The 19,306-nt window shown below is 42.8% G+C and overlaps 1 protein-coding gene across 2 annotated transcripts in view; it reads left to right on the top strand.

The window, feature by feature from the left end:
- The window catches only part of cdhr1a (cadherin-related family member 1a), a 31,866-nt gene extending 16,170 nt beyond the window's left edge, over nucleotides 1-15,696 (top strand). For both annotated transcript variants that reach the window (XM_055661667.1, XM_055661666.1), the window contains 7 exons: nucleotides 330-533; nucleotides 2,009-2,161; nucleotides 3,121-3,285; nucleotides 6,312-6,379; nucleotides 9,185-9,413; nucleotides 10,402-10,656; nucleotides 13,223-15,696. In XM_055661667.1, the coding sequence (XP_055517642.1) occupies nucleotides 330-533; nucleotides 2,009-2,161; nucleotides 3,121-3,285; nucleotides 6,312-6,379; nucleotides 9,185-9,413; nucleotides 10,402-10,656; nucleotides 13,223-13,789 (1,641 nt within the window). In that variant the 3' untranslated portion in view covers nucleotides 13,790-15,696. The remainder of the gene's footprint in view (nucleotides 1-329; nucleotides 534-2,008; nucleotides 2,162-3,120; nucleotides 3,286-6,311; nucleotides 6,380-9,184; nucleotides 9,414-10,401; nucleotides 10,657-13,222) is intronic.
- The last annotated feature ends 3,610 nt before the right edge of the window (nucleotides 15,697-19,306 follow it).

The following is a 19,306-nucleotide window of genomic DNA, read 5'->3' as shown; positions in this document are numbered from 1 at the left end:
TGAGCCAGGTGGGCACAAATTGGTGATATCATCTATTATTCCATTCCACAGTCCTATATCCACTGGCAATCGCTCACACTGTTATTCAAAAACAAAAAAACCATCACCCAGATGTAACTATATTTAAGAGGGAGTTAGATGTGGCCCTTGTGGCTAAGGGGATCAGGGGGTATGGAGAGAAGCCAGGTACGGGATACTGAGTTGGATGATCAGCCATGATCATATTGAATGGCGGTGCAGGCTCGAAGGGCCGAATGGCCTACTCCTGCACCTAGTTTCTATGTTTCTATGTTTAACTCATTAAATATATTCCCTGTGTTTTGCACAAGGCTTCAGAAGTCAGCCCAGAGGTGGACATGCTGGCGTTTATGACAGCCATGGTGACCATCCAAGTGGTGGATCTCAACAATCACCAGCCCACCTTCTATGGTGAGCACGGACCCCAGTCGCAATTCGAGATCACAATGCCTGAACACCCACCAGAGGGAGAGATACTGCGTGGACTGAAAATAACAGTGAAAGATTATGACCAGGTTGGCCTACTTGTTTTACTACAGTGAATTGTACCATGTCACTGACGAAGCCATCACCAGCAACACTGAATGAAAGTATATTTATATAAGTTTGTGGAGGACTGCAAAGTAATTTATGTCAGAACTTATGCAACAGCTAGCTTGAAATTACTTCTTGGATATATAGCCATCTACTGGGCTAAATATTTATTTTGTATTCCTCTGTTATTCAATGACTGATATAAATGCAGATTAGGTTTATAGCCCTGTCCCACTGAACGAGTTCATTCAAAGAGTTTGCCCCGATTCAACCTCGGAGATTTACGGTAATGGCCGCTCGTAGGTACTCGGGGCTCTCGTGGACATTTTTCAACATGTTGAAAAATCTTCACGAGTCTTCCCGAGCTTACCTGCCGTTAGCGAGTCTTCCCGAGTACCTGCCGTTAGAGTTACGAGCCGCTAAGAGACGTTCCCGAGCTCCGACGTACCCGCTACGTTCATTCTCCGTGCTTACCATGAGTTTGATTTTTTTTTGATTTTTTCTTGAATGAACTCGCATCATGAGACAGGGCTATAAAGTTTACATTGAAAGGGCCAGATTATCTCAGTTATTTCATTCTCTTACTGTTGCGAATGTTCCTCCTAATTCTTAACCAAACCACTGAGCTTTACTGAACTATTTATCAATTCTCACAAATATTTGATATAATTACATTTACCATGGCACATAGAAACATAGAAAACATAGAAAATAGGTGCAGGGGGAGGCCATTTGGCCCTTCGAGCCTGCACCGCCATTCAACATGATCATGGCTGATCATCCAACGGCACCTCCTAACAGTTCCGATTAAACTCATGTAGAGACCTTGAACATTTTCTTCCATTCCAAGGAAGAAATGCAAGTAAGGATTTTGCCAAAATCTTCCTAAGAACAGGATCTCTGCACCATTTAATGGAGAACTAATACGTCTGTAATAACCTTATAACCATATAACAATTACAGCACGGAAACAGGCCATCTCGGCCCTACAAGTCCGTGCCGAACAACTTTTTTTCCCTTAGTCCCACCTGCCTGCACTCATACCATAACCCTCCTTTCCCTTCTCATCCATATGCCTATCCAATTTATTTTTAAATGATACCAATGAACCTGCCTCCACCACTTCCACTGGAAGCTCATTCCACACCGCTACCACTCTCTGAGTAAAGAAGTTCCCCCTCATATTACCCCTAAACTTCTGTCCCTTAATTCTGAAGTCATGTCCTCTTGTTTGAATCTTCCCTATTCTCAAAGGGAAAAGCTTGTCCACATCAACTCTGTCTATCCCTCTCATCATTTTAAAGACCTCTATCAAGTCCCCCCTAACCTTCTGCACTCCAGAGAATAAAGACCTAACTTATTCAACCTATGTCTGTAACTTAGTTGTTGAAACCCAGGCAACATTCTAGTAAATCTCCTCTGTACTCTCTCTAATAAATCTTTCTTTCGACTTCAGGGGCCAAACTCACAATTCATCCTCACGTTAGTGGGCGCAGGTGGAAGATTCAGAGTTATTCCCCAAACCGTCCTGAGTGAAGCCCAAGTCACGCTAATAGTGGAGAACTCGACTGCCATTGACTACGAGAAATCCCAAATGTTGACTTTTCAGGTATGTGAGTCTCGAGATCTCTGTTGACTGTGAACATGGAGATGGAGTGTTTCAGTGGAGAGTGGGGAGGCTAGGACTGCATCCCCTGGAAGAGGAGAGGGGGAGAAGGGGTATGGGGAAAATTAAATGGGATTAGCATAGGTTTAGTATAAATGAGTACGATAGTCAAACGGACTCAGTGGCCCAAAGGCCTGTGAGCCTACTGTGTCATTCGAAATTACATAATACCTCTTTGGCTTACTTCTGCAATCGTTAACTTTAATTTAGTTTAGTTTGGTTTAGTTTAGTGTCGTTTATTGTCACGTGTACCGAGTTACAGTGAAAGACTTTTTTGTTCTTTTCACTGTACCTCAATCTAAAGGGCCTGTCCCACTTGGGCGACCTAATCCGCGATTTCTAGCGAGTTTGCCCTCGACATATTCGCAGCATGGTCGACACGAGGTCGTAGGAGGTCTTCGGAACTCCCCTTCATGCTCGAGAGTGGTCTCCGCGTACTCGAGTGCCTCAGCTAGGTCGCGGCGTTTTTTCATAATGTTAAAAAATGCCCGCGAGTAAAAAAAGGTCGCCATGGAAAAAATCGATACTTTTTTTACTCGTAGGTTTCGTGGTAGTAGGTCGGCATGTTAGTCGTAGGTAATCGAGGGTAGTCGAAGGTGGTCGTAGATAGTCTTCATCATAGTCGAAGGGAGGTTGAAGGAGATTGAAGGAGGTTGGCTTCACTCTCCACTATTCGGTGTCCAATTTTCCCGAAGTTAGTCGTAGCTGGTTGAAGCTGGTCTTCAACAGTCGAAGGAGGTGGAAGGAGGTCTTCAACATGTCATTTTTTCAAACTCTCCTAAACTCTTCTAAACTCGCCAATTAGGTCGCCCAAGTGGGACAGCCCCTTAACCCTTCTGTAATTCCCTGGATTGCTCTTGTCATCATGATCTTTAGTGAACATGCTTCTCTCCTCCTCTCAGCTCGTCGCTGCTGAGTCGGATACCCCAGAACAGTTCAGTTCAACAGCCGACATTATCGTTCACATCGTGGATACAAACGACAACACTCCTGAATTCACATCAGCTTTCTACCTCGCACGGATTCCTGAGAACTCACCCGGGGGCTCTCCTGTTATCTGTGTCTCAGTAAGTCTGTGTTTATGCTGCATTCTTGAACACCTCTCTGGTACATAAACTGATAACTCTGCAGCTGAAAGCCAGCTGAACTGTACAGAATCTACCTTGTTGTGGCACTTTCTGCACTTGTATTCTCTTTTGCACAACTTGTGTATTCTTGAGTGATATGACCTGCCTGGATAATGAGCAAAACCTCTCACTGCATTCCCCTAACTAATCTCCCACTTTACATAAACAAGTTCGCCCAAAACCCTGTGACCTTTGCCTTAACATTCCTTCAGCTCCATTCGTCAATCCTGCCTGTGCCTTTTGATCCACTCGGTTAATTGCCTTGGGATAGACCATAAATGTTGTGAGCAGCTATCAAAAGCACATTGTTATTAACGCTGGGTCATAGAGTCATAGAATGATACAGTGTGGAAACAGGCCCTTCAGCCCAACTTGCCCACACCGTCCAATGTGTCCCAGCTACACTAGCCCTACCTGCCTGCGTTTGATCCATATCCCTGCAAACTTGTCCTATCCATGTACCTGTCTAATAGTTTTTTAAACATTGGGATAGTCCCAGCCTCAACTACCCAATCTGGCAGTTTGTTCCATACACCCATCACCCTTTGTGTGAAAAGGTTACCCCTCAGATTCCGAATAAATATTTTCCCCTTCACCTTAAACATATGTCCTCTGATCCTCGATTCCTCTACTTCTTCAGGCCCTTCTGCTCAAGAAGTCATTCCTCGTTACACCAGCTATTTTCTTATTGTTCTTGAGTTGTCAATATCACTGGCTAGTTTAATTTAGTTTATTTTAGAGATACAGCGCGGAAACAGGCCCTTCGGCCCATTGAGTCCGCACCTACCTGCGATCCCCGCACATTATTCTACACACACTAGGGACAATTTTGCATTTAGACCAAGTCAATTAACCTACAAACCTGTACGTCTTTGGAGTGTGGGAAGAAACTGAACATCTTAGAGGAAACCCCCGCAGGTCACGGGGAGAACGTGCAAACTCCATACAGACAGCACCTGTGGTCTGGATCGGGCGCTGGAAGGCAGCTGTGCCCCCGTGTCACCCCAATTTTGCAAAGTATTGCCTATCCCTCATTGCCCGGAGGCAGTCTGAGGCAACCATGCAGTAGAACAGGAGGAGCAAGTAGACCAGACCAGATAGGTGTGGCAGGTTGCCATTCCTGAGGTGTTTCTACCCAACAATACAACAGGTATCGAGGTTATTGTTCGAGTAACTCAGCGGGACAGGCAGCGTCTCTGGTGATATGGAACAGGGAGAACCTTTTTCAGATCACCAACATTTTGTGTCTATCTTTGACATCTTTGGTAAACCAGCATCTGCAGTTCCTTCCTAAATATATAAACATGATTAACAAGCCACTCACCCCTTCAAAATTAAGATCTGATGAAGAAACCCAAGCCAAAATGTCACCTTTCCATTTTCCTCCTCAGATGCTGTCTAACCTGCTGAGTTTCTTTGGCATTTTGTTTTTTGCTCAAGATTCCAGCACATGCGATCTTTTGTGTTTCCCTTATGATTACTCCTGGCTGATCTGATTGCACGTCTCAGCTCCACTTCCTTGTTACATTAATTTCCTTGCTTATCAAGTATCGGTCTAACACCGCCCTAAAAATATCAAAACTCTGCTTCCATTGTTTGTTGTGAAAGAGATTTCCAACATGTAAGCAAACGCAATGGTGTAAATTTGTTCTGCCTCAATACAAATCCCTCTCATAGAAACATAGAAACATAGAAACATAGAAAATAGGTGCAGGAGTAGGCCATTCGGCCCTTCGAGCCTTCACCGCCATTCAATATGATCATGGCTGATCATCCAACTCAGTATCCTGTACCTGCCTTCTCTCCGTACCCCCTGATCCCTTTAGCCACAAGGGCCACATCTAACTCCCTCTTAAATATAGCCAATAAACTGGCCTCAACTACCTTCTGTGGCAGAGAGTTCCAGAGATTCACCACTCTCTGTGTGAAAAATGTTTTTCTCATCTCGGTCCTGAAGGATTTCCCCTTTATCCTTAAACTGTGACCCCTTGTCCTGGACTTCCTCAACATCGGGAACAATCTTCCTGCATCTAGCATGTCCAACCCCTTAAGAATTTTGTAAGTTTCTAAAAGATCCCCCCACAATCTTCTAAATTCTAGCGAGTACAAGCCGAGTCTATCCAGTCTTTCTTCATATGAAAGTCCTGACATCTCAGGAATCAGTCTGGTGAACCTTCTCTGTACTTCCTCTATGGCAAGAATGTCTTTCCACAGATTTGGAGACCAAAACTGTACACAATACTTCAGGTGTGGTCTCACCAAGACCCTGTGCAACTGCAGTAGAACCTCCCTGCTTCTATACTCAAATCCTTTTGCTCTCATGTTGGTAGCTAGGTTGGTTCCTCAGAGTTATTGCTACTTGCATCCGTCAATGTTGCAGGACAAGGCAGAAGCAAACGGAGGGCTGAAATTATCGACAAGCGAACAGTCCAGAGGGGAACGTTTTTTACACAGAAGGCGGAGGGAGCATGGAACACACTGCCAGGAGTGGTGGGTGGAAGCAGATACAATAGTAGTGTTTAAGAGGCTTTTCGAAAGGCACTGGGAATGGAAGGACATGGACTATATGTGGCAGAGGATGTTAGTTTAACTTGGCATCATGTTCGGCACAGACATCGGAGGCCGAAGGGCCTGTTCCTGTGCTGTACTGTTCGCATAATATCTCTCATGATCATAAGAGATAGGAGTAAAATTAGGCCATTCGGCCCATCAAGTCAACTTGGCCATTCAATTATGGCTGATCAACCTCTCCCTCCACATCCCATTCTCCTGCCTTCTCCCCATAACCCTTGACACCCGTACTAATCAAATTCTGGGTACTATGTTCAGATATCTAAAGCAACCGTCTTCTGATGTTGTCAAATCTTGGGTCATTACTTTTACAACAGATGAGTAAATAACCAACCAAATACATGATGATGTAGAAGGAACTTTGTCATTCATTTGGATTTTGTTTATCTTCTTAGGCAAACGACCCCGACTCAGAAATGTGGGGAGAAGTCAAGTACTCTATACATGGAGCGGGAGCAGATCTGTAAGTAATATTATTCCTCAAAGTCGCTGTAGGATTAAATGGGGCAGTTCCCACCCCTGAAACTAAATCACACGGGACGGGAATCTGTTCGATATCCAACGGTCAAGTTACATTGAGCATCAGAATAGTTTCCCCAGACATTTAACAAACCAACACATTTATTGTGAGGACCATTTTTTAGCAGATCTGTGTTCAGCTTGAAGCTACTCCCTGTCTGTGGACACTCAGTGGGGTTTGAGTCATTTTGATTTGAGCCCGATTCTTCCCAGCTGTTATCAGGCAACTGTATCATCCTACCACAACTAGAGAGCAGTGCTGAAATACTATCTATCCACCTTATTGGTGACCCTCGGACTATCCTTGATCGGACTTTGCTGGCTTTACCTTGCACTAAACATTATTCCCTTATCATGTATCTGTACACTGCAACTGGCTCGATTGTAATCATGTATTGTCTTTCTGCTGACTGGTTAGCACGCAACACAAGCTTTTCACTGTACCTCGGTACGTGCCAATAACCTGAACTGATCACTGGTATCATTGATTAAGCTGCAAAAATAACAGACAACATTGTTTGATCAATAGAGCAACAATGGCACTTTATAATACATCGATGTTGCTGTAATTTCAGAGTAATATTGTAAAATTTTATCCGTTTATTAAAATAAATATTTGTTTTAAAATCAGATTTTGAACTGGATATGTCTGTGCCTGTTGCATTAGCCCTCCACCTAGTGGCCACGCAGTTACACTGCATGGTTCCTTTTTCATCCCTGACTATGTCTGAAAATGATCAAGCATTAAACGTGTTTAATTATTAACCAGAACCAGAATAATAAAATTATTATAGCTGTACAGGAAGATTAAATGCAACGCCACAGGACAATCAGTGTTTTATTTGATTTGGAGGGGAACCAGCAGTAGGCTTCTCCAACTAATCTGCTTGGACCTTACCCGTGGTAGGGATCATGGGTTTAGGAGATGCCATTGGAGTAACCCTGTAGCATACCTTGTAGACGACAAGCTGTTCACCCACTGTTGAAGGGTGGAGGGAATGAAGACAGTGGCAACTACAGATGCCCGAATCTTGAGCAAAAACACAAAGTGCCGGAGAAACTCAGCAGGTCAGGCAGCATCTGTGGAGGGAATGCATAGGTGGTGAATCTGGACCCATCTCAAGACTGGAAACATGACCTATCCATTTTCTCCATAGATGCTGCCTAACCCACTGAAGAAGGGTCTAGACCCGAAATGTCACCCAACCCTTCTCTCCAGAGATGCTGCCTGTCCCGCTGAGTTACTCCAGCTTTTTGTGTCTATCTTCGGTTCCTCCGGCAATTGTGTGTAAGATCATGAGGGGAATAGATAGAGTAAATACACAGAGCCTTTTACCCAAAGTAGATGGATCAAGAACCAGAGGATATAGATTTAAGGTGAGAGGGGAAAGATTTAATAGGAGGCTAAAGGGGCAACATTTTCACACAGGGTGGTGGGGATATGGAAGGGGCTGCCAGACGAGGTCATTGAGGTAGGTATTATCACAACATTTTAAACGATATTTGAACAAGTACTGTAGCGAGTCCAAACTTTGTGATAGAAACATAGAAACATAGAAATTAGGTGCAGGAGTAGGCCATTCGGCCCTTCGAGCCTGCATCGCCATTTAATATGATCATGGCTGATCATCCAACTCAGTATCCCGTACCTGCCTTTTCTCCATACCCTCTGATCCCCTTGGCCACAAGTGATCAAACGGTTACTTCATTTGGTGAGGTAAGTTTGACATAGATGAGCTTTGGAAATCTGTAACATACTTATTCATTGCTGAGCGAAGGTGTTGACTCGAGCTCAGCTACCTGTTGACTGATGAACTCAAGTTAAGATCTGCTGATACAGCATGACACTCTCCTTAACCCATTACATCACATGACAGCCCTCGCAACCACTGACGAGGGTTCGACAGTAAGTGGTCTGACCATCAGGTGATGACACAGTACATGGATAGGAAACGTTTAGAAGGATACTAGACCAAGTGCAGACCCGTTGGGTCTGCTCCCCCAATGGTGTGATCCCCCAAACCAATATTCCACCATGCACCCGTCTCCTCCAATGGAACTGAAGCCGTTCCCAAAAGTAAGATTCCAGCATTGCCCAGCCTCCCTCAGCAGTGGATTTAAAAAAAAAATCCAATGGCACCTCCCCTGCCTGCTGCAGCAGTGAAAAGTTCAGTGTTCCTGTCTTGCAACTTTGTTTCGAAGTGTGTTGGAAGCTGACATGTAAATGGAGAAGCCTGTTTATTTTTGAAATACTTGGGGGTGGGGGGGGGGAGAAGGATTTGATTAAAAACGTGTACTTCAACACGACGAAATGAAATGAGGAGCGGATACTTAGAAAGAAAAGCGAAATCTCTACCGAAATGGAAAATATCTCGGAGATTGAGCGTCTGGATTGGGCGTGGCAATGAATCAAAGGAAGAAATGCAGCCGGCAGCCGTACATGCAAATTAATCCATTCCGATTGGACATCTGCGAGCATCGGCCATTCCAATTGGACATCTGCGAGTATCGGGCACGAATCGAAAGGCAGGAAGGGCGCCGGTCGGCAGTCGGTCGGATGGCCCCAGAGTTTTATAGATATAGTAGATAGATAGATGGGCCAAATGCAGGCAGGTGGTACTAATGTAGATGAGGCATCTTGGTCGGCAAGGGCAAGTAGACTGTTTTTTGTGCTCTGTCACTCCATGAAAGTTTACGTTTTAGGGGGAATGAATGATTAGCGTTATTTTCTTGCATTCTTGCCTTACAGATTTCTGATTCACCCAAGCACAGGTGTTATTTACACTCAGCCCTGGGCTGAGCTGGATGCTGAAGAACAGTCCAAGTACAATTTTCACATCAAAGCAGATGATGTGGAAGGGAAGCACAGCTTGGCCGAGGTCTTTGTAACAGTTCTCGATGTTAACGACCACTATCCAGAATTTACAGAGAACGTTTTGGACAAGGTTATGATTATCGGATCACCTGTAAAAGTTGAGGTATGCAACCAGAACAAAATAATGCGTTACATTTGTATTGCCCGAGTATGCAAATGGATGCATTAGATCAGAATTTATAGACCTTACAAACTACATATGTTTGTCTTGTAATAATATGAGGTGTCACAGAGCAGAGGACTCTGGATTTGAATCATTAGGCAGAGCTTTAATAGATTGAGGAATTACATTGGGACTGATATATTATTGTCACCTGCATGAGATACAATGGAAAAAACAGTACTATCCAGTGAAATGATACTGTATATGAGTAAAATCAGGCTGTACACATGTCAAACAGATAGTACAAAGGGAAAAAAAATACCAGAGTGCAGAATATAGTGTGACATTGTTATAGCATTAAAATTACAGGGAAAGTGCATGTTAAAAAATGTACAAGGCCACTATGAGGTAGATTGGAAGATCAGGATTCCTGCCTTGTTTATAGAGGGTCATTCACTAATCCCTCACTAATCACATTTTCTCACCACATCCCCATCGACTGCTCCCAAATTCTACCACTCGGATATAAACTGGAGGAAACCTACAACGGATAATTAACCAAACAACTACAGGTCTTTGGTACGTGAAAGGAAACCAAAATGGTCACACAAGGAGAACGTGCTGATTCTGCTGCCAAATTTCTCACATAGCCCAGCACATCTCCTTTACACTTTGCCCCTCTCACCTTAAAGCCATGCCTCTAGTGTTTGTCATTTGCACCTGAGAAATAGGTTTTTGACTGTCTACCTCATCTACTCCCCCTCATCTTTTGGCCCCTCCATTAAGGAAAGTAAGTAATTCCTAATTACTCCCTTGAGGTCCCTTCTGCCCCAATTAAATACTCTGTCAGCCCTCTCAGTCCTAGCCCACCCAAACATTTCTCATTGCTACCTGTTTCCCATTTCTGCTGGATCCCTCTACTCCCTGCTTCATGTGAGAGTGTTGGGGAGAAGTAATTGAGTCACCTGAGCCAAACTTTTAAACGCAGGCCAAAGACGAGGATGCCGAGGAACCGAACAACATTGTGGACTACTCGATAATGCAAGGAGACCCAGCCAATGTCTTCGACATCGACCAAGCCACAGGGGAGATCATGTTGAAGTCCTACATCAGGTCCCTGGAGGTCATTCACAACATCACCAAGACCAGGGGTGGCCACTGGTCACTAGTCGTGCAAGCTAAAGATAGAGGCTCGCCTTCCTTCAGCACCACAGCGGTCGTTAGAATCGACATCACTGAGGAGGTAAGTGTGCATTCCAGATGTTGTACATACGATCCATGCAGGAATTCATTGTCACAGATGGCCATAGAGGTCAAGTCAATGGATATTCTCAGGGAAGAGATGAATAGGTTCTTGTGGTGTCTGGGGTTATGGGGAGTAGGCAGGAGAATGGGGTTGAGAGGGGAAGATAGATCAGCTATGATTATATTATATGCATCAATATTCAGAAGATTCAGAAGATTGAATGGTGGCGTAGACTTGATGGGCCAAATGGCCTAATTCTGCTCCTATCATTAAGGAATGTGAATAAAATGCTGCAGGACTAGAGACTCTGGCAACAACTCTACCGCCTGTAGTGTCAATGACGAGATCTTCTTTATTGGCAGCAGGTTCACGTACTGGGTCTCCACACCCGCACATTTGACATCTTTAAAATGTGAAGTGGAAAAGTGAGGCAGATCGAGGTAGCTCCATTCTCCCAAACGAACACACAGAGCTTCAAAATGGAAAATTCATCTCCTTGTGGCTTCACGCAAGCTAGGAGTGTAAATATGTAAAATTCGACATGGATGTCCTTGAGTTAATCTCCTCTGCTGCCCCCATCCCAACCACATGTTGAACCTCTAAACCTACCAGCAACTGCACTACCCTCTAATAGAGATGATCTTCACACTTGGAATTCTCTTATCTATTGCATTAGCCAAAGTTGCTTTGAAGCATATAATGATATTCATTTAGAAAGATAATTTGTCCCCAGCGCAGTTCTTTGTCAATATGAGATGGAAGCTCTCGTTGAAGATTATTATGTTCTTTCACTCCTCTACCAAACAGTGAAGGGTTTAGGGATCTGTGCCGCGGAGTGGTTTGGTGGTACAAGGTTTAGTGTGGAGATGGGTAATGCTGAGCTAACATGCATAGCGGATGAGAGCCACAATCTCAGGCTCAATGAGATAAAAAGTCAAATTACCCAAACATTAAAATTGTGCATGCATGTATTATATTATGCCTTTAACTTTAAACAAGTATTGCTCAAATGGAGGAATACTTGTACTTATCCAACTGTCGATTGCTAACTTGTTTACAAAATGTAGTTTATGGTTCTATGGTTAATCAAGATTGATTGATTGATTGATTGATTGATTGATTGATTGATTGATTGATTGATTGATTGATTGATTTATTGATTGATTGATTGAAAGCTGCAGCAGGGAAACCGATTGCCTTAAAGAAGAAGGGTCTCGACCCGAACTGTCACCCATTCCTTCTCTCCAGAGATGCTGCCTGGCCCGCTGAGTTACTCCAGCATTTTGTGTCTACCTTGCCTCAATGCATAGATCAGTGATGGATTATTGCCATCATAAAACTGCTCCCAGAGTGGCCACGGTGGAGCAGCAGTAGAGTTGCTGCCTTACAGCGCTTGCAGCACCAGAGACCGGGTTCGATCCCGACTAGGGACAAGGCGTCCAGAACAAGGGGTCACAGTTTAAGGATAAGGGGGAAATCTTTTAGGACCGAGATGAGGAAAACTTTTTTCACACAGAGAGTGGTGAATCTGTGGAATTCTCTGCCACAGAAGGTAGTTGAGGCCAGTTCATTGGCTATATTTAAGAGGGAGTTAGATGTGGCCCTTGTGGCTAAAGGGATCAGGGGGTATGGAGAGAAGGCAGGTACAGGATACTGAGTTGGATGATCAGCCATGATCATATTGAATGGCGGTGCAGGCTCGAAGGGCCGAATGGCCTACTCCTGCACCTATTTTCTATGTTTCTATGTCTATGTTTCTAAGGGAATTTGTACGTTCTCCCCGTGACCGCGTGTGTTTTCTCCGACATCTTCGGTTTCCTCCCACCCTCCAAAGACGTACAGGTTTGTAGGTTCATTGACTTGATGTTCAGTATGTGTAAATTGTCCCTTGTGAGCATGTGTAGGATTGTGTTAATGTGCGGGGATCGCTGGTCGGCGCGGACTCGATGGGCCGAAGGGCCTGTTTCCGCGCTGTACCTCAAACCTAAACTAAACTAAACTAAAATAAACGAGCACTAAGTTTGCTCAAACATTCTGATCAGCATCACTGAACTCTGATGTTTTAACATTTCCAGATTAAATCAAGGCTAAACTCATATATTTTGGGTCTAAGGAACCAGCCGTGGAGAATATTTAGGATTTGTGTGAGCACGATCATTCTCATCGTTTCTGTAACAGTGATTATTTCTGCCCTGATGTTCTGGAAAACTGCGAAAATGTCCCGTGTACACCCAAGCAACAAGATCCGAAAAATTGTCAAAGGACCAGCGTGAGACAATGTGGCTGATTAGTGACAGAGCTGGGCTCTGCTCCCACTCACACTCAATCCAATGGATGCAGAAAATAGACTCAGTGGGGCATTGTGATGGTCTAGTTACTCTACACTGGGTCTATGCCAATGGAACGGCAGAAATCCAGTGTCATGTATCTTAGTAAGTCGCAGTTTTCTCTGTCTCGTAGAGTGATGGAGCCACAGAGTCAGAGTCACACAGCACAGAAAACCAGCTCCAATCCAACGTGTCCTTTGGACTAAATCTCTTGTTTTTTTTGTACTCTTTTACAGACTGCTGGCAATGGGCATTTGGCTGACTTTTTGTTGCAATCTAAAGATAACCCAATGCAAGTGGTGGGAGTGATAGCTGGAATCATTGGCTTTTTTGTGGTTCTGACTGTCATGATTTCATCGGTGATGTTCTGGCGGAACAAGAAGTCCAATAGAATTGGCCCAGTGAGACGCATCATAAAGCGACGGTCAGGCTGGAAGCTGCAGGCACGACGATCAAAGTGGTTCCAGAGCAAGAAGTCGACCCAAACACGAGGCAACTTCATGACTTCAACGGACGACCCACACCTACAGACTGTCAGCGGCCTCAACAACCGCCCAGCACTTCAACTGGCTTTGCCAAGAGCACCTATGCTTCCACCCCCCATATCTACGCACCCAACCAGACTCCATAAGCCCAAACGAGACATCCCATCCGTGTCCGGGACCATCAGTCCCAAAAGAAGCTTTGTCCCCCAGCAATCAAAGGGCAAGACGGGCTCGAACATCAACAACGCACTGGTGTCAGAACTCAAAATGCGTCTGGAGAGAAAAATGAATGAAGATGCTTCCAGGTTGTACTTGTAGGAAATCTGAATGCACAATAAATTCGAGTATTGATATAATTGAAATGTTTTATTGATGCTTTCTATTTGTGTTAAAATAAATCATGCTTACCAGGTTACAGGATTCAAAGGCACTGTGACTGCATCAATCTCAATACATGCATAAAGGACATGATTTTCACTTGAAAATCGGTCTTGGAGACCAACATTTGTAGATTCTAGATGAAATAGATATAGTGATGAGCGTCAGAGATGGAGAGGGAAGAGGACCAGGGAGTCCAGAGTGGTCGGAGAACACAATAGTTTCAGTAGTGGATAGATGTTACTCCAAGCACAACATGGCCACAATGACATGTATAAACCTTCTCTCCAGCTCCCAAAACATTGATGCTTATTTCCTGTCTTCCTCGTGATTGCAGGCAATAATGTCAAAGCTTATGTGTGACATAACACAATCAAAGGCAAGAAGCAATTTGAGCAAACAAAGCCACAAAGGTGCTGGAGTAACTCAGCAGGTCAGGCAGCATCTCTGGAGAAAAAGAATAGATGATGTTTTGGGTCGGGACCCGTCTTCAAACTGATTTGAGCAACTTATTTTTATATTTGTGATTGTTGACTCTGGGATTTTGTTGGTTTTTATTTTGGACTTCAATTTGGAAATAATACACAATGTTTAATTGGGTTTCAATATTTTTTTAAATGGGATTACCTTTTCCCATCAATTTCAGGATGTGTCATTGTCCTTTACAGCCAAGTGAACAATATTCTTGTCATTGTTGCAACATTGGAAACTATGGTGATGTATCAGATTAGTAAGATTAATTAGCAAGACATTGCATTTTTTAAAAATATCTACATTGTGCAAACAAAAAAAAAGTACATTTGTTACGATTTGCAATTTGAGAAAATGGAATATTGATTAGATCATGTTTTGTTATAATATGTTACTTGTGAGACTTGAATCTCCACAAGGTCCTTTTGTGTTCTTTTGTTCGAAATGATTAAAGCTCTTGCCAGTAGGACATTGATCACATATTTTGTGTTATGACATGTTGGCAGAGAAGTACTTTGTGTGCTTATATGAAATTACTTCTGTTTTATAGCAGCATTTTAAAGGATTATTGTGACTATTAAAATAGCGAAGGAAGACTTTTGTATAAACTTATTAGATTCTCCCTAAGTTACTGTGGACATTTTTCACTGCCATGTAGATAAATGAGCATGGTCTTCCCAATGAAACGCTCAATTGAATCTGCTTGCTATAGGTTGAATGTGTAGGAAACAACTGTAGATGCTGGTTTACAGTAAATATGCACACAAAATGCTGGAGTAACTCAGCAGGTCAGGCTACATGTCTGGAGGAAAGGAATAGGTGATGTTTTGGGTCAGGACTCTTCCAAAACGTCACCTATTACTTTTCCCCAGAGATGCTGCATGACCCGCTGAGTTAGTCCAGCATTTTGTGTTTATCTCTGTGAAAGGAGGAATATATTTAAGGATTTCCCCAGGCTTAACTAAAACACTGTCCAAATGAAGGTTGGTGGAAGGATACAGCAAACTATCTTTGAACCTTTATCCTGGGGACAGTGTTACGAGGATGAAAGAGGAAAGGAGAGGAGGGAATGTCTGAAGAGTTGGCATGTGCTCTTTCATCAGCATCTAGCATTGTAGGCAGGTGGTGAAAGAACAGAAAGCGAGCCATCCTGAAAGGATTAATGTATTTCACATCTTTTGATGGTGGATTTGCACTTCATCATTTTTCAATGCACCTCAGGAATACTTCACGGGAATATGTAGAACCCATTAAACCTCCATCTTCCCTCCAGCCCCAGAAAGCTAAAACAAATACAGTTTAGTAAATAGCCCTGGTTTATCCAGTTATTAGTATAGATCTTCTAAAAGTACAATTTACAATATTTTCTTAGTGTTCAAATATTTTGATTTGTATTTTATATTTCTTTGATAAATAAAAGTTGATGATTCAGATTCAGTACAATTTGTGTTTCATACAGAACTATGTTTAATTCAGCTAGACATTAATTTCATCCGAAAGTGATAAGGTCATAACTGAAGTCATCATCAAACTTTCACTACTATCTGCCCTCTATAAAACTATACACTTGCAAGAAAATGTATCATACCTTCTATTGGTTTGGTTTATTGGTACATTATTATTTTTACGTGTATCGAGATACAGAGGAAGAACTTTGCCCTGCCTGCTATCCAAGCCAATCATCCCATATACGATTACATCAGGTGATGCTAAAGAGAAAATAAACTGAGTGCAGAAGTTACAACTAGAGGGCTGCAGCTAGAAAGGAGTTATAAATTAAAAAGTGCAAGGGGTGCAAAAAGGTAGATTGGAAGATCAGGAATTCATGCCTTGCATATGCGAGTTCAAGAGTCTGATAACAGCAGGAAATAAGTTGTTCTTGAATCTGATGTTGCATGCTTTAATACCCATTTAGATGAACATCCAGTTATACATTTTACATTCTGAATCAGATTTACACTTGGTATAAAAACTATGATCATTGGGTCCCTATGTTCGTACTTCTCCGTTTTCAAGGGCTCCGAATCTTGAAAATAGATACTGAAGAAGGGTTTCGGCTTGAAACGTTGCCTATTTCCTTCGCTCCATAGATGCTGCCGCACCCGCTGAGTTTCTCCAGCATTTTTGTCTACCTTCGAAAATACATACTATGTCAAAACACCCAACTGTGAAGATTAGCTAACAGAATAGCTCATTCTTCCAGACAAACCCAATGGCTACGTTGGTGTAGTATTATGATTATACTGCTGTATTTCCAAATGACTATCTCCTTACATGTTTTACTTGTAATGACAATATCTGGAGGACAACGGGGCACAATGAAGTTGGGAGAAAGGCAAGTTTGGAACTTGTGTAAAAGGTTTATTTTCTGTCAGAACTGTTAAACAATATGTTTTCTTTCATCTACATATTTTAAAACTCTATGAGTCAAAATGACAATATGTGGTCATTGATAGAGATGAGTAGAATAAAAATCCTCTAGCTTGACATTTTTGTTTTGAATTTGGACTATCTGCCATTTCAGTCCATTTGATTTGAATTTGGACTATCGCCCATTTCAATCTATTCATCCAGAAACATCCTATTGAATTCCCCATGGATTAAAAGGTACATTTAACTCACCAAGTTCATGTTCAGTTCCGGCTTCCCTGCGAGAGGAGAGATGCCATTTAGCAGGTAAGTGATGATTTACAAGGATGTTGCCAGGATTATAGGGAGAGTTTGGGTAGGCTAGCACTTTATTCCTTGGAGTGCAGGAGACTGGGGGGGGTGGATGATCTGATACAGGTGTATAAATTCATGAGGACGAAAGATAGAGTGAAGACACGGGGTCTTTTTCCCACAGTACTAGGGAGCATAGGTTGAGGTGAGAGGTAGAAAGATTTAATAGGAACCTTTTCACACAGAGGGTGGTTGTTGTGTGGAAAGAGCTACCAAATGAAGTTAAAGATATTCGTTCAGATACATGGATAGAAAAGGTTAAAAGGGATAAAGGCCAAGCGCAGGCAAATGGGATTTCCTTAGATAGGCCATCTTGGCCGGCATGGACGAGATGGGCTGAAGGGCCTGTTTCCATGCTGTGTTCCATTCTATGGCCCTCTGACATCAGTATTCTTCTGAGCAAAGGCCATTTTATATCAGGATAGCGGAAAAGTTATGCCATTGTTCCATATTAATAAGAACCAGGATAAGACTACTATAGAATGTTCAGTTCACACCATTTGAGTAGGCAGAAAAAGAGGCTTTTGTTCCATTAAGCTGGACTCATTTTACAAGAAAGACAAGAGCAGATTAACTCCTGTTTAAAATCCTGAAGATTAACTCCATCTACTTCAACAGCAGGTAACCCACTTTTAAAATCTATTTCTAAATGCATTTGCTTAACGTATGCTAATATATCTCAAGGTTTGGCTAATAATTGCAAAATAAATGAAGTCATTGGAAAGAATATCTACAGGATGTTTGCATAGAATTACATTATTGTATGTAGTTCAAAAACAGGCCATTTGATGCAATGAGCCCATGTCTGTGTTAATGCTTTATTGTAGCCCTCATCTATGTATAGGAAAGAGCTGCAGATGCTGGGTTTAAATCTGAAGAAGGGTTTCGGCCCGAAACGTTGCCTATTTCCTTCGCTCCATAGATGCTGCTGCACCCGCTGAGTTTCTCCAGCATTTTTGTGTACCATAGACACAAAATGCTGGAGTAACTCAGCGGGACAGGCAGCATCTCTGGAGAAGGAATGGGTGACGTTTCGGGTCTGAAGAAGGGTCTCGACCCAAAACGTAGCCCTTATCTAAAAATATATTCTCTTCTCCTTCACACTCTTGAGCCTCCCCTTAAATACATCTACATATAGTCCACATCAGTCATTTTCTGCTATAATCAGTTTGATTTTAATTTTATGGTTAATTGGGTAATTTTTATTCAATTAATAATAGTTTCTAATACTTTTTAAGGTAGCAATAAAATATCACAGAGCAGCTACTTTTCTGTGGTCTCTTCGGCAGCTTGGATGAATCTTGGTCTGCATGGACAAGTTCGGCCAAAGAGCCTGTTTCCATGCTGTATTAGGAGCGGCACGGTGGTGCTGTGGTAGAGTCGCTGCCTCTACAGCACTGGAGGCCCAGGTTCAATCCTGACCACGGGTGCTGTCTGTATGGACTTTGTACGTTCTCCCTGTGACCACGTGGGTTTTCTCTGGGTGGTCTGGTTTCCTACCACATTCCAAAGATGTATAGGTTTATAGGTTAATTGGCTTTGGTAAAGATTGTTAATTGCCCCTTGTGTGTTGGATGGTGCAAGTGTACAGGGGTCACTGGTCGGCGTAGACTTGGTGGATCAAAGGGCCTGTTTCTGCACTGTATCTCTAAACTAAACACAATGACTATGAAGTGGGAGCGCTTGGTATCATGTATAAGAAGTTTAAGAGGGAGTTAGATGTGGCCCTTGTGCTAAGGGGTATCAGGGGTCATCTGGAAGAAGCAGGTACGGGATTACTGAGTTGGATGATCAGTAACCATGATCATATGTTAATAAATAGTAAAGCAGAATTCCAAGGGATCGAATGGCCTACTCCTGCAAACCTAATTTCAAGTAGTCAAGTCAAGTTCTATTTTTCACTATACATAGAAGTGAAATGAAAGTATATTTTGAGGCAGAAAACAACAGAAAGTGGTAAAAATTAGGTCATCTGTAAGTACACAATTTTTTTGGATTACATAAAGGAAAGGAAGAGAGTAAAGGCGTAACTAGACAAATTGTCTGGGACATAAATAGTAAAGCAGAATTCTCCATGGAAGATCGTTTGCTTCCAAGCGGTGGAACAGTCCGTTGCAGGGGGTGGAAGAGGTCTACAGGGATTTTGTAACATGTTTCTTTTACTTCACAGTACCTATCTCTTGGAACCCTGCAGTGAATTACACTGGTTCATTCATACGTCGTTACACAAGATGCAACACATGTTTTGTCTCTCTACAACACACC

This window comes from Leucoraja erinacea, chromosome 34 (genome assembly GCF_028641065.1).
Source record: "Leucoraja erinacea ecotype New England chromosome 34, Leri_hhj_1, whole genome shotgun sequence".
In the NCBI taxonomy this organism is placed as follows: domain Eukaryota; kingdom Metazoa; phylum Chordata; class Chondrichthyes; order Rajiformes; family Rajidae; genus Leucoraja; species Leucoraja erinaceus.
This window is presented reverse-complemented; position numbering and strand designations above follow the sequence as displayed.